The 21,351-nt window shown below is 46.5% G+C and overlaps 1 protein-coding gene across 2 annotated transcripts; it reads right to left on the bottom strand.

Annotated features, from left to right (window-relative positions):
• Positions 1-7,245: 7,245 nt before the first annotated feature.
• On the bottom strand, positions 7,246-19,391 carry NOL9 (nucleolar protein 9). 2 transcript variants are annotated; one of them, XM_067567061.1, is made up of 12 exons: positions 19,080-19,391; positions 18,683-18,905; positions 17,203-17,330; positions 15,187-15,325; positions 14,450-14,546; positions 13,580-13,677; positions 12,115-12,276; positions 11,549-11,843; positions 9,942-10,053; positions 9,336-9,513; positions 7,976-8,109; positions 7,246-7,599 (listed from the first exon to the last, which is right to left on the bottom strand). In XM_067567061.1, exons 1-12 carry the CDS (start codon positions 19,380-19,382, stop codon positions 7,483-7,485), a joined length of 1,986 nt encoding a protein of 661 aa, XP_067423162.1. In that variant the 5' UTR covers positions 19,383-19,391; the 3' UTR covers positions 7,246-7,482. The 2 variants fall into 2 exon arrangements, with proteins under 2 accessions (XP_067423162.1, XP_067423163.1); XM_067567062.1 differs by having other exon boundaries at positions 7,246-7,595.
• Positions 19,392-21,351: the final 1,960 nt, after the last annotated feature.

Here is a 21,351-nt window from a genome sequence, read left to right as displayed (position 1 = left end):
TAACATTTTAGCCTCCAACATCACCATAGTTCATTTAGAAAGATATGGGTAGTTAGATGGAGTATGAGTAATATCTCTTCCCAAAATATGGATAATTACTTTTAGGCTTTAAATAAAAATATGATCCAAGTACCAAAGACAGAACAAACCAGGATAAAAAGTTGCTGTATAATAAAAGCAAGGAAATGCAGAGGCCAGCCTATCTGTTGTGAAGCATCTAACCTGCAAAGGTCTCACAGCACCTGGCAGTACACCCTTCTCATTGCATCTCTTGAATACTATTGTACAAGTCAGAACTTCAAGAAAAACAGGGTTACTTACCAGTAACTGTTGTTCTTTGAGATGTGTTGCTCATATCCATTCCAATTTAGGTGTGTGCGCACCCCGTACACAGATTCCCGGAACCTTTTTCCCTAGCAAGCCCCGCAGGGCCAGCTCAGATGCCCCCTGGAGTGCTGCGCTCATGTCGCGGTATAAAGGGCGCTGCTGGCCCCGCGGGTCCCCAGTCCCTTCTTTCTACTGACTCCGACAGCGGGGACGGGGGGTGGGTTTGGAATGGATATGAGCAACACATCTCAAAGAACAACAGTTACTGGTAAGAAACCCTGTTTTCTCTCTTTGAGTGATTGCTCATATGCATTCCAATTTAGGTGATTAAGTAGCCATACCCTTGGAGGTGGGTAGGAGTCACTGACGAGCGGCTCTATTCAGCACAGCCCTGCCAACCGCCGCGTCGTCTCTTGCCTGTTGAACAATGGAATGGCGTAGTGGGTCGCGAAAGTGTGGACTGACGACCAGGTGGCTGCTCTGCAGATGTCCTGCAGTGGCACGTTCTCTAAGAAGGCCGCCGATGAGGCCTGAGTTCTGGTCGAATGTGCCGTTACCGCTCCTGGTAATGGCACCTTCGCTTGCTTGTAACACGCCTTAATACATGAAGTGATCCAAGAAGAAATTCGCTTGGTGGAGATGAGAGAGCCCTTCATACGCTCTGCCACTGCTACGAACAGCTGTGTCGACTTCTGGAAGGGTCTGGTTCTTTCCACGTAGTGTGCCAGGGCCCTCCTGACATCCAGCGAATGCCATCTCCGTTCCTCATCCGAACCATGCGGTTTTGGGAAGAACACCGGGAGGAAAATATCTTGGTTACAGTGGAATTGGGACACTACCTTGGGCAGGAAGGCTGGGTGGGGTCTCATCCTGACCTTATCCTTGTAAAAAACAGTATGGGGGGTTCCGAAGTGAGCGCTCTTAACTCAGAGACCCTCCTGGACGAAGTAATGGCCACCAGGAATGCTACCTTCCAAGAGAGGAGGAGCAGGGAGCACGTAGCCATAGGCTCAAATGGGGGTCCCGTTAACATAGTGAGTACCAGGTTTAAATCCCAGGGAGGGACAGGGTCTCGAACCTGTGGGAACACTCTCTCCACCCCTTTCAGGAATCTAACCGACATGGGGTGGGAAAACAATGACCTCCCTTCCATCGGCTTGTGAAACGCCGATATAGCCTCCAGGTGTACCTTCAAGGAGGCCAAGGCCAGGCCCTGGAGTTTAAGATATAGAAGGTATTCTAGGATCACCTGTATGGGAGAGCAGGTAGGAGTGATAGCCCTGGTCTCCGCCCAACACATAAAGCGCCTCCACTTCGCCCGGTATGTAACCTGCGTGGAGGGTTTTCTGCTAACAAGCAGAATCTGTTGGACCCGTAAGGAACAGGCCCTTTCACCCTCTGTCAGCCAGAGAGTCTCCAAGCTGTCAGATGGAGGGAGTCCAGGTCCAGGTGCAACAGGCGCCCCTGGTCCTGGGAGAGCAAGTCGTTGGGGAGAGTGAGCGGCGAGGCAATGGATAGATCGAGCAGCGTACTGTACCAAAACACGCCGGGGCGATCAAGATGACCTCCACCTTGTCCCTCTTGATCTTGAGGAGGACTTAAGGGAAGAGTGGGATGGGGGGAAAGGCGTACATCAGGGACCCCGACCATTCTATTAAGAACGCGTCGGACAGGGAGCCCGGATCGCGACCTCTGAGCGAGCAGTATCTCGGGCACTTCATGTTGCATGCGGACACAAAGAGGTCCAGAAGGGGAGTGCCCCACACATGGAAGATTGAAGTCACTACCTTGTGATGAAGGGACCACTCGTGTTGGGGAGGTGAGAGGAAAATAAATGAAAATCGTGTTTCACTGCAAAATCCTACAGACGCGTAGCCTCCTGGCACAAGGCTGTGGAGCATGCTCCCCTCACCTGTTCATGTAGAACATGGCTACTGTATTGTCTGTAAGGACCCAAACCCCCTTGCCCCTCAGGAATCTGAGGAAGGGCTTGCAGGCCAACCGGACCACTCTGAGCTCTCGAACGTTGATATGAAGAGCTCTCTCCTCCTGTGACCATAACCCTTGGGTGCTCAGATCTCCACATCCGAGGCATCCGTGATAACGGTCACGGAGGGCATCAGGTCTCTGAATGGAACTCCATTGAGCACCTCTCCCGGATTCCTCCACCAATTGAGGGAGGACAGCACCTGTGGGGGAACTGTAACCACCTTAGTCAGTGAGTGTCTAGAGGGTGCATAGACCGAAGCTAGCCATTCTTGTAGGGGGCCTTAACTTAAGATGGGCCAGCCTTACCACATACGTGGAGGCTGCCATATGTCCCAACAGTTGCAGACAGCGTCTGGCTGTTGTCATGGGGGATGTCTGTAAGTCTGTGATAAGGGATCCCATTGCCTCAACCCGCGGGAGAGGTAGGAAGGCTCTGGCCTGTATGGCATCCAGGGTGGCCCCTATAAAGTCTATGCGTTGCACCGGGGCAAGTGTAGACTTCTGCTCATTAATGAGCAGCCCCAGTCTGTTGCATGTGGCACAAACCAGTTCCAGGCTGTCCTGCACATGCTCCCGTGATCTACCTCTGATGAGCCAGTCATCCAAATAGGGGAAGATTTGTACCCCATTACGGCGCAAGTGGGCCGCCACTACCGCCATATACTTAGTGAAAACTCTTGGGGCTGAAGACAGGCCAAATGGGAGTGCCGCAAATTGATAGTGGCCTCCTTGAATCCTGAACCTCAAAAATCTCCTATGACCCGGTAAAATGGAGATATGGAAATAGGCATCTTTTAGGTCGAGGGCAGCGTACCAATCCCCTGGGTCTAGGGCAGGAATTATGGAAGCAAGGGAAACCATACAGAACCTAGTACGTCTGATATATTTGTTCAGACGACGGAGGTCCAAGATCAGTCTCAGTCCTCCCTTGGCCTTGGGGATCAGAAAGTATCTAGAATAAAACCCCTTTCCCCTTTCTGCCTGCGGAACCTCCTCCACCGCTCCAAGCTCCAGGAGTGAGTGGACCTCCTGTATCAGGAGCTGTTCGTGCACAGGGTCCCCCATATAGGATGGGGTGGAGGGCGTCTCTGGAGGAGAAGTCGTAAGCTGTAGGGCGTAGCCCTTGAGGTCAACTCCGAGGACCCAAAGGTCCGTAGTGATTGCTTCCCAAGCATGATAGAATGGCCGAAGCCTATTCGCGAAAGGTTGGTTAGGGCCCAGGGGGAAGGAAAAAGCGCCACCCTCATAATCGCGGTGAAAAGCGTTTATTACCAGCCGCTCCGCCGGTTTTTCCACCCTGCTGCGCCCGCGCTGAGGAGCCCTGCCGATTGCGGGGGTTGGGCCCTTGAAAGCGGTCCCGCCTCCTTCTTTGCTGAGCGGGTCTAGGGGCTGGTCTGGGCAGGGGAGGCGGCTGCCGCTGAGGCTGTGGGTGAGACTGGCATCTTGCTGCCTGAGGGGTATACAGCCCTAGGGACCTCAGGGTGGACCTCGAGTCCTTAAGGGCATACAGCTTCTCATCCGTCCTCTCCGAAAAGAGGGCGAAGCCTTCAAAGGGGAGGTCCTGGATGGCTTGCTGGACCTCCACTGATAGCCCCGACGCCTGTAGCCAAGAACAGCGGCGCATGACGATGGCCGAAGCCATCGCCCTGCTGGCGGTATCGGCTGCATCGCTGGCCGCCTGTAACGCTGCCTGAGCCACGGCCTCTCCCTCCTGTGCCACCATGGCCAGGTCTGCTGCCTTGTCCGGGAGAAGGGTGGCAATCAACCGCTGTAGCAAGGCCCATAAATTTTGGTTGTATTTGCCCAAGAGGGCCTGGTGGTTAGTCACCCTCAATTGTAGTGCCGCTGTAGAATAAACCTTGCAGCCAAACAAATCTAACTTCCTCCCCTCATCTTTAGCGGTACTCCCCTGACCACCCTGGCAATCCCTCTGATTCGCCGCATCGACCACCAGAGTTCCTGGGGCCGGATGGCTAGAGAGGAATTTGAAGTTTTCCTTGGGCACATATTTCCTCTCCGTTCCCTTGGATGTAGCGGGAACGGAGGAAGAAGTTTGCCATAGGGCCTTGGCAATACTCATAACCCTGTCATGAACCGGGAGGGCCACCCTTGAAGGGCCTGAGGACCCCGAAGGGCCAAACAATGTATCGTCCTCCTCGGACAACTCCTTAAGTGGTAGCCCTAAATTATTAGCCATCTGCTTAAGGAGTTCTTGATGCGCCCTAAAATCAAAAAGAGGCATCTTATGATCCTTGGAAGTCCCTTCATCAGGGGATGAAGAGGAGGACAGGGGGAGGGGCCCTGTGGAGGGACCTTCCTCCAGGTCTGATTCCCCCTCAGAGAGAATGTGAGGTGGCAGCTGTGAAGGGGGAGGTGGAGGCTGCACCACACCAGAGTGGAGTGAATCAGCCCCCTGACCCAGCTGAGCTGCCCATGGACCCCAGTATGGCCAGTGCCATGGTCCTTGTTGCCACCCTGGCACAGGCAACTGCAGTGCGTCCCCTTGACGACCTCGGCGCCCCGAGTCCCAAGACCGTCTCTTATGACGCCTTTGCAGGGAGCGGCTTCGAGACGAGGAGGAAGAGTGGCGTCGATGTCTACGATGCCTCCTGGAGGAGGACCAGCTAGACGAGCTAGTGGATCTCCTTCGTCTGCAGCCCGACCTCTTGTGACTGCGTTTCCCGCCCTGGGAGCGGGAGCGATGGCTTCTGCGGCTACGCGTCAATGACACGGATCGTGGACGTTGCGCTGATCCCAGCGCAAAGCTCGGTGCCGAAGCGGTCAGGGCGAGCGGTGCGTGCATCGGTGCCAGTAGGCTCGGTGCCGTATACAATGGTGCCAACAAGATCTGTTCCAGTGGTGCCGGTGACAGTAGAGTCGGTGCCTGAAGTCCAGGAGTCGACATCTGGGTCAAGAGCGGTCTGGACACCAGAGGAGCCAGAGGCATGGACGGCATTGACCATGTCAGGGAAGCCTGCTGCCCTGTTGGGTCTGGCATCGTTGACAACCCCGGTGCTGGCGCCGGCGCCTCCACTGTAGCCGCAAAGGACGGTGCCGATGTAGTCGGTGCCGTCTTAGGGGAAGTCTCCCGAGCATCTCTACGGCGCGACCTTCCGTGCTCCGGAGAGCTCGAGTCCGACCTTGGGGTACTAGAGTCGGTGCTAATCCCTCTGCGCCAGCTTTTCGGGCCTCTGGACCGCCCCCGGTGCCGAGGCACTCAACAACCTAGAGTCGGAGCTCGGAGGGGATGCGCTCTCCACCCTCCATGACCGTCTGGGTGAGGGTTGAGAACGTTGGTCCCTCCACCCACCGGAGCTACCCAGCGCGGGTTTGCCGCGAGATGCAAGTCCCACGCCCCTCGGCCGAGGGGGGGACAGAGGCATGGGCAAGGCCATGAGGGCCCTTGCCGCATCGAACGCCTCCGGCGTCGACGGCCCTTGCAGGGGCGCTCCCCCACCCTTCAGAGTCGGGGGAGGCTCCCTGCGAGGAGACGCCAGTGCCGGAGGGACCTCCACGGCACATGGCTGGAGTGTCTCCTGCTCCTCTCTTTGCTTCGATGGTCGGGAGGAGTCTCTGGAGGCAGTGCTGGTCACCTTGGTCTTCTTCGGCACTGAAGCTTTCGGTGCCGGTGCCAGCAGTGCGCTCTGCACCGAGCATACACTCGGTGCCAGTGATTGGGACGGCTCGGATGCCGGTCAGAGCGCAGCCTCCATGAGGAGTGCCTTCAGTCTCGCGTCCCGTTCTTTCTGGGTGCGGGATTTGAAGGACTTGCAGATCCTGCACCTCTCCTTGTGATGCTGCTCTCCGAGGCAACGGAGGCAGCGATCATGGGGATCACTGACAGGAAACTGCTTGGTACAGAACGAACAGCTCTTGAAGCCCGCAGAGCCTGGCATGGCTCGGGTCAAAAGCCCTAAAGGGCCCTTGAACTCAAGTTCAGCTGGCTTTACTAACTGTCCTTGTCTTGAATAATAGCTTGTACTTAACTGATCTGGATAACTCTAGAAGATTGAAAAGGTTAGGGACTGCTGCTTGCAACAGCAAGTGGCAGAAGTTCCAGCAACCGTCAGAGGCAGAAAGAAGGAACTGGGGGCCCGCAGGGCCAGCAGCGCCCTTTATACCGCGACATGAGCGCGGCACTCCAGGGGGCATCTGAGCTGGCCCTGCGGGGCTTGCTAGGGAAAAAGGTTCCGGGAATCTCTGCACAGGGCACGCACACACCTAAATTGGAATGCATATGAGCAATCACTCCAAGAGAGAATGTCTCGTTTCAGCTTTAATTTTATTGTATTCAATAGTATTTTAGAAGGAATAAGTCTACTGATATTGCCTACTACCAACAGAATAGCTCCAGCTTTACCCTGGATAGCTACATTGGACTGGAGAGAGGCTTTCTATGCTCTTGGCAAGTTCAGATGAAGTCTATTAAGTCATTTCTCTCTCCACTAGGGTTTTCTATAGCACCCACCAACTCCATGTCAATCTGATCAACTTTACCTATGACAATTCAAGGCCACAACATTTGACAAGTGACCTGACTCCCTCTAGTGGCCATATTTGGAAAGTTATATATCTTGAAAAGCTACACAAGTATTTACAAGGTGTTACTGGTTTTTGTATAGAAATGATCCAATTTAATAAAAGATACTAAATGAGTATCAATCCAGGAACAGTTAAGTCACTGCAGACTTCAAGGCTAAAGCTCAGAAAGTTGGGTTGCCACTAATTTATAAACAAGCAATTCAGTTGAGATTATCAGTGAACTGGAATTAACCAGAGGTTAAAAAGTATCTTTCCATGGCGTCCCCTTCCTGTGGTTCATAGTAAAATAAAGCATTCACCCAGAGTACATCACTTTCAGGATACCCGAGACAGTGTGACCTTAGCTATATGTAGGTCAATGTGGGATTTGAAAGAGAAGCTGAAACGGAAGCTTTTAATAGATGTTTACTATAAAACACAAGGTACACAGAATGGAAGTATAAAAAATAAATGGTTGAGAGATAAGCAGTACACAATTTGCATTGGATGCTAATTACTCTTCCTTGCACAGTTCTGAAGCCATTGCTAGTTCCAATAATATGACAAGCTCTCTGGGAAGCTCCCTGCACATTTATTGTGAAACAAACCCTGTACTTCATGCTCTCACTAGGTTTTAAATGGAGCTTATGATCTACTGTGTTCTCTTCTCTTGAGGTGCTTCTTCATTTTCAACTTTCCAGCTCCCGAAATGTCATAATTATATTCAGCTGTTACATAGGGGATCTCCCCTTCAATTCCTTGCTGAAACACACAAAAAGACAAATTAAAGACGTTGCCAATTTGACTACTTTGTTCTGTTTCATCTTCGTAGACTGATAAATCCTATCAGTTTACCACCGGGTGCACTGAGCATCATGTACTACAATACAGAAACTTCCTTTTTAAAATCTTAAAACTGAAAACAGAAATCTCCAATCAATTGGTTTATATATATATTTTACTAGATTATATACTTAATACAAAATGTTCCTATCTTAGAGCCCTAACCAGCAGCTAATACCCATAACCCTCCCAGCATACCTTATGATACAACTGATTTCATACTTTTTAATTAAAATACATGTTACACTGCTGTGTAGGTAGAAGCTGATTGAAGATCTTCGTAAGCCACCCTTACCTGGTTCGTAAAGATACAGTCTGGAATAGTGATATTTCCCAGCAGCAGACAGTTCACAAGCCTTAAGTTTTCCGGAGGTACTGGGGTCAGAATATGGTAAAGCTTCCTCTCCATGTCAACCCCTCGGATAATTCCTTAAAATATATTTACAATTCAATCTTAAATCCTCTGAACTACTGCGGGGATGCACAATCCTGCATTGCTGAAATTCTTTGTATGGGTTGGCCATTTCCTAAAGTAGTGTTTTAGGTTTAAACAGGAATCATGTTCTAGACAAGGGGCTGAAATAGGATTCTCCTACTGCTCCTTTTCATTTGTTGCCCCCACCTTCCATCCCTTTTTGGTCATGAAAACCCTAATTACCCCAGATGTTAACTCCAGGCTCATTCTTTCCAGGAGCAGCAGCAGAATCTTCAGATTTGCAAGTAAAATTGCTTGTGTTTTCAAAACAGAAGTTCAAACACAGTTGAAGGCAATGCTGAAGCTGCACAGCTAAAAGTCAGATTCAATGCAAATATTTAGATTCCAACAGCAACACATCCTGCCATGGTTTGTGATAAAATGGTCTTTGTCATTAAACAAAACTTTTTTAAAGAGAGGAAAAGTATATGTGCACAACACAGGCAAGTTAAAGCTGTGGGAACCCTCATCTTTGCACTTCTGGTCTGATTTTCCCTGTGTGACCTTAACATTGCTTCAACTGTTTTGACACTCCTCCCCAGCCCCAAATAAACATCCTTGTTTGTGGCTATGCTCCTGCAGAGCTCCAGGGAATCCTGTGTACTCATGACATAGAAGGCAACTGAGAATTGTTGCATCAAAACCAGACTTTTCAAAAAATAAAGCAGAGAAGTGCTCAAGTGAGAATTAGGCCCATGGTAAGTTTCAGAATTCAGCCGCTTTTGCAGTAGCCCTGTTCAGAGAGGTCAGCTTATTTTTTTTCCTACAATAAAAAGAATATTTTCCGCCATTCCCCACATGTTGAGACAGCCAAAGGGATTTTGAGCAAAACTTCCTGAAAATAATCTTAAAAATCTGAACCTAAAGGCGAATAATTTGCCAAGTTATGAATAAACACAAAGACAAAACTATAATGGAAACTGCTTTCTGACCTTAACTGTAGCTATCGCCATTAGTCACTGCAAGACACAGGGCTCTCAAGCAAAGGTTAAAATGGAAAACAAAACCAGTAGAGAAGCAGCAGATGTTTATTCTTTTACCCTATCCCTATTTTCAAGTTACATGTGAAAGATTAAAACATTGGTTAAAAGATGACTCCCATTATGCTGCAGTTTCAATACAGGATCAGAAGTGGTGATTTAGTTTAAGCTACGCTCATGTCTGCCCAGGATTCACTCACCGAAGCCCAAGCAATCACACACTGGGGTCTGGGTAAGCAAGACTGGCCCATCAGTCTGACATCTGACCTCATCTAGTATCTTGCAGAGACCGACCCAGCTGGCATTTACTGAATACATGATGTGTGTAGGAGCAACATCAGTGTGAATAACACTGAGTGCAACAGCATTGAAAGACACCTAGAAAATAAACCCCAGATCATCAGTTCAACTTGAATTTAGTTTTGAATTTCAGTAAACACAGTTTTAGTTATTTCTAACACCATACCTATATTGCTGTAGCCATAACTATACACAATCCGAAAAGCTTCCGTGCACTGTGAACCTTACCTACACTAGTGACACAATACAGTATTGTAATCACAAATAGCTAACCAGGAGACATGTAGAATGCTTGTTATCTGCATTTCAGGGAGTGCTGGCATAAATGTTAATCTGAGATAAATGTTTTAAATTGGGTTATTACTGTTTCTAAAGTTTGGAGGGGTCTTTTTGTTGACAGTTCTGTAAAAGATTTAGAACATAGTAATCTAGATTACTAACAATTAGCCTTCTGAATCCACTCAGCAAAATTGCATCTTCAATTCTTTCCCAAATGTCTAAGTTACCTGATAGGGAATGAGACTGTGTAAAGGAAGTACTGAGCTTGTTTCCAGAGGCTGCAGCTGCCCAAGGTAGCCTAACAGTGTCACATCCCGTAGGATACTGCTATGGACCCGCCTGGAAAAAAAAAAAGCAAACAAATCATGCAGAGATGAAACACAGTCGCATTCCAGTTCAAACACAGGAACTTACTCAGACAGTTAAGAATATGCAGTGTGATATTTGTTATATTCAGTATTTTAGACATTGGTTTATTTTTAAATTTCTGGTGTTCAGACCTATTTAGAACTGTTTTATTAACCCAGTAGTTCTGAGGGTCCCAAAGTTCAAGATGGTGTCACAAGGCTGTTTTCTTAGGCAGCAGTCAGTCATTTTTTAGATTCAGTCTCTCTTCTCCAGTCCTGATATCCAGGAGAATTTTCCATTAGCCAGTTGCAAGAAAGGAGAAAAAATCATGGTATGAACCAGTTACCCCAGTCACACATTATTAAATGGTTCTTTAGTGAAGGTTTCTGCAGAGCCAAGTCACACACACCCAATATCAGAGGAATGGAAGCAAGTTGATGGGATGAAGGCCAAGGAGAGGAGGCTTCTGATGCACTTGATATTTGGATAAATACAGGCTATTCAAGTTTGCCTTTAAACCACAGTGGCTAAAAGGGCACACAGAGGCTGCAGGGCTTCCTCTTGTCCACAGCATTACATCATCAAGGTAGGGGGCACTGCATGGCTATTAAATAGATTCAACAAAGCAAAAGGCTTTAACATTGCCATTAACTGCAATTCTCTGTTAATCACTAGTGAAGCTGTGATTGCCTTGTTCCAGGTTTAGGAGGCTGCCATTCAGCCTTGCATTTCTCTCATGAATGGATAGGCAGAACAGCATGAAATTTTTCAATACACGTTTTTCATCCAAAAATGGCTTTTGAAATTGTTTTTTTGCAAAAAAAAATTGACATGAAAAATGTAGTTTGATATTTTTCAAAATCAAATAATCAAAATTAGCGAAAAATTGGAATTTCTCAAAAAATATTATTAAGTACACAAAAAACAAAGAAAAATGTGTCCATTTATTGAATTTTAAGAGCAAAGAGACCATTAGGATCATCTAATCTGACCTCCTGCATAAAATAGGCCATAGAACCACGCTCAGTAACTTCTGACAAACAGCCACAATTTCTGTTTAAGCTACGGATAACTAGAGATATTCTCATCTTGATTTAAAGATGTCAAGTGATGACAAATTCAACACATCCCTATGTAAGTTGTTTCAATTGTTAATTACCCTCATGGGTAAAAATATGATTCTTGTCTGAATTTATCTAGCGTCCACTTCCAACCACTGGATCTTGTAATGTCCTTTTCCTCTAGATTAAAGAGCCATCTACTATCAAATCTCTGCTCCATGTAACTACTTGTAGGTGCTTAGACACTATGATGACTGTATAAATACCTGAACAGATATAGCGTGGCTCTGCGAAGGTAATATCAGATAGAGAGTTCTGCATTATGCATTTACTTTCAAAATGTTATGACTGGGAATGACATGCTGAAACACAGACTTAAACTATTGGAAATATTCCATGGCTGGAGCAGTGACTTTCGTACTTACGCTTCACCAGCATTGCCTGCTCCAGGAAATTCTGGTTGTACACACAGCAGTTTATGCCCTGTAGTTGGTGTTTGAAAGTCTCTTTCCCCTTCATACAGCTGCCAATCTTCTGTTCCACTCACATCCTTGCTCTTACACTTGCCCTGTAGTTTGCCTTTTGTATGTAGGCCAGCAGCGAGATTAATATATTCAGGAGTAAAGTGAGGCATATCCTTAAAGTCTTCCACACTGATCTGAACTATGTGACTTGGTGACAGCAGTCGAATAATATCAATCAGGAGCAGCAATCCAACACCTTTAGGGATGGGGAGGAGGGAGAGAGAACACAGTTTGCACAAGGTAGTGCAATCACACCAGGTAAGCAGCTTGAAGATCTGAATCTTGGTTATTAGAGACACAGGAGTATCTCTCAATGGTTTTTAGAGACTTAAAATAAGCTCACACAGAATTAGTTATATTTCCCAGTCTCAGAACAGTTGCAAACTGTGCATTATGGCATGTGTACTGTTAAGGTACAGCATTAATCTTTCAATGCATCTCCAGAGATTAGATGTACGCTGGTTTACCTTTCACCCATCCCATTGTATTGATGATCAAAGGCACTTCTTTCTTGTAGGAGTTAAACACATATTTTACTGTGTCAATATATCTTTCAGTATCCTGATCACAGCTAGCTTCTCCATAATACACCATTTTTCGTGGCATTCGCTGATGAGTGAATGGTGGACCTGAAAAAAAGATACATTGAAGATGAACAGTAAATAATTGCAAGTTTCAGTAATTCAAAGAAAGCTGTCAAAGAGTTAGCAAAAAACCCTATTCCTGAAGCACACATGCTCAATCCCTATCTACATTGATAGGAGTTATTCTTCCTCAGTTTGTATCCAGTTGTTTCATCTTTTTTGAAAAGGCACATGTTTTAAGATTTTCTCCACTTACTCTTATAAACCCTTCCTCTGCCCTGGAAATCATTTCCTTTCTACTCTCAGTATATAGTCAAAGACAGTCAGTCTAGATGTCTGAGTGTCAGAGACCTGATAAATCCACTAATGTGGTATGAAACTATTCCGTTCTTAAATGAGTTTATAAATCAATTCAGATTAACTACTAGTCTAGAAATCAGTTTGAGCAAGATAGCAGTTTTTGGTCCAGAAGCAAAAAAGGAACACTAATTTGGAATGACAAAAGGATTGTTTGCATTAGAATTTAACAGTGTAAATACATTAGTTTTTTTCCTTCCATGATGACAGAGAAGCCCAGGGCAAACAGCTGCTCCAAAAAAAGGAGACCAAATTTGGCCACACCATTTGATGGCTGGGAACCAATGCTCTTTGGAGACATGCAAGACCATACCTACTAGCATGTTTTCTACTTACGATTTTTCAAAACTTAGGACAATATTCCTCCCTCTTTTTCCCATCCCAAACTTAACAACTTTAAAATTTAAAACCAGGATGAGAAGTTAAAAAAACCATAGGTTTCAAGCACAAATCCCAGAAACTTCTAGGGGCTTTTACATTTAAAAACATGTACTTTATGACCCACACCACTATCTGCACATTTCAAAAACATTAATAAATTTATCCTAAAGCTTCACTGAGGTATACAAGTATTATTCCCACTTTTACAGATGGGGAACTGAAGCAGAGAGATTAAATAATTTGCTCAAGGTGTCACAGGAAGTCCATGGCAAAGGGAAAACTAACCTAGGTCTCCTATGTCCCAGGCCAACATCAGATACAAAAGACCATCCTCTCCCCCACTCCCATAAAATATGTGAAAACCAAGAAGGGAGAATAACTTGCCTTGTACTTCTGATTTCCTAGAGATATCACATTGGAGGATTTCACTCCCAGGTCTTAGCTCCTTACCACAAACTTGGCAGGCCTCCTTCACTTATAAGGTTTTTTGAACCTTGAGTAGAGGTAATGTGGTTCTGTTAAGACACAGGAGTGAGAATCCTTCACAGACAGTACCTTTAGAGAATAATAAAATATATTTCTGGTGACAAGAATACTGCAAAATACATACCAAGACACGGCTCTGACACGTTAATTAAGGACACGCAGCCGGGTGGTGTAAACTCTGTCTGTCCAAGATCACATTCCAAATATTCAACACAAGGAAGGCTATAATAAAAGAATAAAGATATTTTAGAGGCCCTACATATTAGCACCTCTGTAAATAACATGGAACAACACTTTACTTAAAATATATCAGGAAAATAATCCAATTTTAACTGCCAAAAACACAATGAAAATCTCAATACACTGAATAAGATCATTAGCTTTCTCCCTCTATTTAACAGACTGTAATGGTCAGGAAATGACAGGTCTGCACCAGGTAGAGAGCATGATCTGGAGCAGTAACAGCCCGATACCATTCGAGTCTTGAAAAGAGAGACTGCCAATCAATGCCAAATTGCACAAGTGGTACAGACAGATGCGGACTATGAGACCAAAATCATTTAAAGAGATGGACGATCTTATACTTTGACCACAGGACAGAATCCAGGTCTCCTGACTCTATCCCCAGCTTTACCAAGAAAGATGAGAGACTTTGGGCGAGTTACAATCTTTCTACTTCAGTTTCTCCTCTGTAAAATGTGGTTGATCATACTCCCTCATTATATTTCATTCTTCGATGTCTGAAATGATTTTAAATACTCAAAAAGAGACATTTGAACTAGTCAAATTACAGCAGAATATTAAGTAGCCTATTTTAAAAAGTCTATTCTGCAAATAACATGAAGCAAAATTTATTTTAAAATATCCAAATCCCCACTAATTATTTATAAGTTTTTATTTATAATTATTTATAATTATTTACAATTTTTCTTGTCCAGATCATAAAAGACTCTAAAATTTGAGTCTTACAGGATAAAAAAAATAAATCACTCACTGATTCAGCAACAGGTTAATGAGATATCTGTTAAATGTTGATTTTCCAATACTTTTTGGGCCACACACCAGAATGACAGGGCAACCATCATCTTCCTCTGGAAAAATAAACATACCCTGAAATGAATCATTACTATAAATTAATCTGATGTGTCCTATTCCACACAAGTTTACAAAAAAAAGTCACAACTTAATCTCAGGAGCTGAGCATTTTCACATAACATGGGCTTGTACTTGGAAACCAGAACAGGATAGCTTTGTATAAAGGGGAAGAGGAGGGTATTTACTTTTATAAACACAAAATAAAAAGCCTTCTAAAAGAGGGAGGACTCCAACACTTGGCACAAAACCAGCCTTGTAAAATTTTACTTGCCTATGGCAAATTATTTTTTGGGAGCTAGATAAGAAAATTCTCTCTCTCTCTCTCTCACACACACACAAAATCATCATAAAGGCAGGCATATTAGTTTTTGTGGCAGATCAGCAAGGCTGCACAAAGCCTTATGGGTGATATAAACTCTCCTTCCAAGTACCTCAAAATGAGGTAACACACTGTTTGGTTCAGAATCTCTCCAAGGCTTTTAATACTAAAAGAGGATTCAACCCAAGCTTTTTCCTATTGTCAGGGCATAGTTTCAGAAGCATGAACTTAAGAAACAAACTCTGAGAAAGGAGATTTTGCACCCTTTAGATTACTGCAAAATTTAACATTCAGTTCCCTTAATTTAAGATACTCACCACAACACACTCGGATTAACTCTTCAACTGCCGAAACCGAACTCTCTGACAAAAGCAGGCCGCTTTCAGAATCACGTTTCCCAATACCAATAGAAGCTAGAGCTGCATCTTCCGGCGTGAAGCAAGGATCCTTTTGTCTCTAGAGATAAGCACGCATATAGCATAGAAAGGTTTTAGAAAATTGATACAGAACACCACATAACTCCAGAATAACTTCTATTGTCTTATATGGCTGGACAATGGTACCAGCATAGAATGATCTAGTCACATTAATTGTGTTCTCTGTTCTAATTCTACAGGCATCTTAAGTCCAGGTTATAGGAAGGAAACACATAGGAACAAGGTTTCATTTTCACTGACATTCTAACCCCCTACTTACTACAGCAAATGGCGCCTTAGAAACACCACAGATGGACATGGCTGTAACATGGGGATAATGATACTGTCCTCTTTTATAAAGCACTTTGAGATCTACTAATGAAGAGCTAGGTATTATTATACACAAGTCTATAGTGTTCAGACCATTAGAATCCATCAGAAGCCAGTCTTATTATCGAAAGGCATGGTAGCACAGTGTACATTGAAAGTCACATGACAGACAATAGGAAGATGACATGATTGGAGCATGAAGCGAGGTGCTCTAGACGCAATAATGGGGCTGGGCCAGTCAAGTGGAGCTGCTACCAACTGCAGACAGAATAGGAAACAGTAGAGGGCTGGGAGGTGTGGGGGAGAAAAGTATGGGAAGACAGTAGCAAGAAAGTGACTGGAACAGAGAACTAAGTAGTAAAAGAGGAAGTGAAATTCTGGCAAAGGATAGATCCAAGCACCTATCAAATTTACCGATGTGAAAAACATGTCAGAGACCATGAAATCTGGTCTCCACCATGAAATCTGGCTATTGGGGGGGGGGATGTCACGATATTGCCACCTATACTTTTATGCTGCCTTCAGAGCTAGGCGGCCAGAAAGCAGCAACTTCTGGCCAGGCACCCAGCTCTGAAGGCAGCACCACCACTAGCTCCACTGCAGAAGTTAGGGTGGCAAGGTATGGTGGGGGTCATCCCTTTTTGTGGAGGGCATGACCACCTTACGTTGGATGACCACCCAAGTCACCATGGTCAGAGGGGGGCTGTGGTCACACACACCCCACACACAGCCAGTCAACTCCTGAGCGCTCCCGGGGACTGGTCAGATCCACCTCTGGGAACCTCCCCTGTCTGCAGGAAGCTTTGCAGCTGCTGGGTACGATCCCGGCTTTGAAGGCAGCACTGCCACCAGAAGCAGTGAAGAAGTGAGGGTGGCATGATATGGTATTCCCACTCTTACTTCTCGGCTGCTGCTGGTAGCGGTGCTGCCTTCAGAGTTGGACTCGCAGCCAGCAGCCACTGCTTTCCAGCCACCCAGCTCTGAAGGCAGTGCCACTGCCAGGAGCAGCGCAGAAGAATGGCAATACCATGACCCCCTGTAATAGCCTTGTGACACCCCTCCCCCATACCACTCTTTTAGGCTGGGACCCTCATGGTTAAAACACCGTAAAATTTCAAATTTAAATATCTAAAATCATGAAATTTAAGATTTTTTAAAATCCTATGGATCATGAAATTTACTGAAATGGACCATGAATTTGGTAGGGCCTTAATCATATATATAAAAGAATGAATTACAACTAACTCATATGGTTATAATTCCATCAATGTTACAGCAACAGGTTAATTAAATATCTGTTAAATGTTGACTTTAATGACTACATAGATGACTCAACTTTTGGTTTTATGGGTAGTAATCAGAATACTACCATGGAACAATACCCGCTTAATTCACACTTCTCTAGAAATTAGTCTGAATTTTATACATATACACATGCTGTTTTTCTGACCCACATTTTTATTGCTCCACAACTGCTCTTCTCCTAGAGTCATGCAAATTTTTCTTCTTCATAAAACAATTCCCATAGTGTAATCTTGAACAAATGCAAGATTTCAATTAAGTAAGCAAATGGAAGAAGTATTTCACCTTTACTTTGAAGATATGGGAGAAATCTGGGTGACTAAGAATGAATCTTGTAAATGAGGTATCCAGACTCTCCAACAGCACCACGGAACACAAAGGGGCAAAATTTTTCATCAGTTTAATTCTGGCATCTACAAGGTGACAATAGTTAGTCTTAAAACACTGTATTTCACACAAATTAGAGTTCAAGTCCAAAACTGATACAATGAGCAAATACTTTTTACATTATCTGACCTTCATAACACCTGTGAGGTAGACATTACCCCCCATTTGACAAATGTGGAAAGAGAAGCAAAGATCTTATGTGATTTGCCGAAGAAATCAGTGATATGCAGAATTAGAACTCATGAGTTCCTAATTTCCAGTCCTGTGCTTGAAAAAAATAGACTACACTGCTCTCATGGAAAATGAGAAAGTATATTCATATCCTAAAGTAAGGTAATAGATAAAACTTAGCCATTTTTATTGCCATAAAAATGGCAAAGGCCATCTTGATCTTGAAAGTTCACTAATGACTATATGTACTATAAACCAAATGTTCATGTGTATGAACTTAGTTTGGGAAAGATGCCAGCTGGACAGTCATAAGGATGGTGGTCCCCACTGAACAGATAGAGCATTGAAAGTAGGAGTGCAAAGATCCCACACACCCCACCCCTCAATCCAGATGAGTTATTATGATCACTTAGGCTATGTCTACATTACAGACCTTACAGCAGCACAGCTATACCGCTGCAGCTGCACCACTGTAACATCTCCCATGCAGCCGCTCTATGCTACATAGATGGAGAGAGCTCTCCAGTGGTAGCTATGTCAGCAGGAGAGTGTCTCCACTTGCACTATGCTGTGCTGTTGGTGAAATTTATGTGGGAGAGGGGGGTCTTTTTCACACCCTTGATGAACAAAAGTTTTACCGACAAAAGTGCTAGTGTAGACACAGCCTGTCAATCTGACTTCTTATATAAAACAGGCCATAAAATTTCACCCAGTGATTCCTGCTTCTTGCGCAACAACTTGTGATTGAATAAAGCACATCTTTTAGAAAAATCATTCAGTCTTGATTTAGGGACTTCCAGCAATGTAGAATTTACTACAGCTTTTGGTAATCTGAACCAACAGTAAATTACCTTCACAGTTAAAAATTTGATTCTAATGGAAAGTTATTCTACTTTGCCTCTACAGAAATAGCCAGAAGCAGCATCAACAGCAATAGTGGTGATGGGGACATGTATCTAGTCAGCGACCACCCTCACTCATTTCACATAGGTCATTGAATAGTGTCCAGCAAAGATGACTTTTGATCACCAATCTAGACTGCATTCAGAATGGCAAGAGAGAGATGAAAGACTTATACAACAAGGCCTCTGGAATTCTTCAGTCTCCCCCAAAGCAGTCGCTTGAAGGTAGCTCTACTATCACCAGCCCTAACAGCATGGCTCTTCACACCCCCTGAAACACACGGCTCAGCTAAGCCCATGCTTACCCTGTGGCACACGATGGGCTCTCAGCATCGCCCTGGCAGATAGCCTCATCTCCTTCTTGGACTGCTCCAGTGTTTCGTAGGTCACTGCTTCGATGGTCAGGGCACAGTGGGTCTGAGGGGACAAGAGGTCGTAGGGAGGCTGCTCCTGCGTGATGGTAAATCCGAACACCTGCACTGCACCGTACAGGCAGCTCAGCCGGCATTTCCCAGTGAATGTCAGCTTCTGCGGAGGGGGAAGAGCAGAAGATGAGGCACTGCCTGAGACCCGTAACAGAGAGCCTGCCCCCATGGTAGCTCACACCGGGCGGCGCCGCCGGGCTTCCCCTCCCTCCGGCCAGGAGGTGAAGTGAGGTGCCACCCTCCCCCTTCCAACGGCCGCGCCCCTCCCCGGCCGGACCTGGGCGTGCAGCAGGAGTAGCACCACGGCGCCCTCAGCGGCCTCCACCGCGGCTAGGCTATGCGCTGCCGGGGCCGCCTCCTCCTCGCCGCCCTCCGGGCCCGGCGCCTGCAGCAGCCCCGAGCTCACGGAGGTGGCGTATTCCCGCCAGCAGTCCTGGCCGGGCTGCTCTCGCCGCTGATGGGCCGCAACCGCGGGGCCTGAGCCCGGGACCCCCTGCCGGCGGCCGCGGCTCAGGCGCTTCCGCGGAGGCAGGGCCCTACGGGCCGGGAGAAAGCGGCGGAGAGCGGACGGCCGGGGCATGGCTGCCTCCACGGCAACTCTCGCGAGAATCGCCCCCCTCCCTCCCATTGAGGGATGGGGAGTATAGCGAGACTCGGGGCGGGGCCTACGGGATCGCACGTGACCTCACCCGGCCCCAGCTTCTCCACTGCGGAGCCGATAGCGAAGGGAGGGAATTATCGCGAGATCCGCCTGAAACAGCCCTCCCCCCCGTGCCCTAGGGTCAGAGACACGGTGCCCACAACCCCTGGGTGCCCTGGGGTCAGGGATATGGTGCCCACAACCCCGCCCCCGTGCTCTGGGGTCAGAGACACGGTGCCCACAACCCGCGCCCCCCCGTGCCCTAGGGTCAGAGACACGGTGCCCACAACCCCTCCCCCCCGTGCCCTAGGGTCAGAGACACGGTGCCCACAACCCCCCCCCCCCGTGCCCTAGGGTCAGAGACACGGTGCCCACAACCCGCACCCCACCTTGCTCTGGGTTCAGAGACACGGTGCCCACAACCCCTCCCCCTCCGTGCCCTAGGGTCAGAGACATGGTGCCCACAACCCGCGCCCCCCCGTGCTCTGGGTTCAGAGACACGGTGCCCACAACGCCCCCCCCCGTGCCCTGGGGTCAGAGACATGGTGCCCACAACCCCTGCGTGCCCTGGGGTCAGGGATATGGTGCCCACACCTCTGTGACCCCACACCCACTTTCCTGGCCTGTGGCACTAGGCTGGTGCTTGTGCCTAGGGGTACCCATTGACCAAACTAAATGGAGCAACAAGAGGTTCCCTTGCATCTCATTCTCCACTAAGGGAAAGGTCAAGGGCTGGGCCCAGCTAGGCTAAGCCTCCTGCAGGTCTCACTGAACTGCACCCCGTTGCAAACCCGGAGTGAGCAGGGGATAACACTGACATGAAAAGAGCTCTGGGCTCCTCCCTGCACCTGCTCCTTAGTGCACAAAGTCTCCAGCACAGGGACTGTCTGTACTGATGTGTCCTGTATGTTGTAGGCATCAAGAAAATAATAAAAGGGCCAGCTGCACGCTCTGCCCTCCTTTGCCTGCACTCCCCATTATCTCTTCTCCCTCAGAGTCCATCCCAAAAGGGGAACTCATCCACTAGCCCGGTTAGACCAGTCACAAACCCCAATGTTAGTGATCAACACTTATTATTTGTCAAGTGCTGGTAGTGAACGTGGTTCCTTCCCCAGCAAGTTTAGCATCTCAAGTGTACATATGTGACACAGAAGAAGATTCGTAGGAATCACTTATGATGGTAATTTATCTTTTATGACCTTTGTGAGCCCCAAAGAAGAAGTAGTTCGTTAGCAGAGATTCTGATGTACATCACACACTGACTTTTTTCTCTTCCCCTTCCCCATTACATGCAGTATGTAGTGCAACATATACAGTAGTTATATCAAAACACTCCTAAATGCCCATAGCAAAAGCCACATACAACCCACTGTAAATCTTAAAACACTCCAACCCTGGGGACTTGTTGAATTAAACTATAAAATAAATAGCAAGAGTCCTGTGGCACCTTAAAGACTAACAAATTTATTTGGGCATAAGCTTTCATGGGCAGAAACCCACTTCATTGGATGCATATAATATAAAGAACTCCTCAGTTTAAAAGTGAAGGGGAGGTGGGAGAAAATAACCACAGAGAGAGTACCTCCCTGAAAATCATGACCTGGTTAATTCATGCCATTTCCACTGACCACTGGGCCTGGGCTCACCTGCAGAATATCACAATAGATACATTCCTGGTTTGTTTGTTTATTTTACCTCAAAGCAAAACTTCCTCCCTTCCTGGGAAAGTGTGAAGTCCTAGTTCCTGGGTACATGTGTCTGTGGCATTTGCAGATGTGTAGGTTATGTAAATAATCCAAGGTACTTCAGGATCCGAGATTCTAGCGTCATCTGAGAGGCAATAAGTGTTCATTATCCACTTCCCAGCCCCTTCTCTACAGAGCTCTGTGCTGAAAGCATGATGTTTTCT

This window comes from Emydura macquarii, unplaced genomic scaffold, assembly GCF_026122565.2.
Source record: "Emydura macquarii macquarii isolate MOO-44397 ecotype Brisbane River unplaced genomic scaffold, CSIRO-AGI_Emac_v2 contig_2768, whole genome shotgun sequence".
In the NCBI taxonomy this organism is placed as follows: Eukaryota; Metazoa; Chordata; order Testudines; family Chelidae; genus Emydura; species Emydura macquarii.
Note: the sequence above shows the minus strand (reverse complement) of the source record. Positions and strands in the feature narration are given on the sequence as shown.

What these genes read in the sequence shown, in the direction of transcription:
- NOL9 (XM_067567061.1), bottom strand. Translation starts at nt 19,382, where the DNA reads ATGCCCCGGCCGTCCGCTCTCCGCCGCTTTCTCCCGGCCCGTAGGGCC. An exon ending in TACTCCTGCTGCACGCCCAG is followed by an intron (nt 18,906 to 19,079) that starts GTCCGGCCGGGG and finishes CCCCCTCCGCAG; the next exon opens with AAGCTGACATTCACTGGGAA. An exon ending in GCAGGCAATGCTGGTGAAGC is followed by an intron (nt 10,054 to 11,548) that starts GTAAGTACGAAA and finishes TTTTTTTTCCAG; the next exon opens with GCGGGTCCATAGCAGTATCC.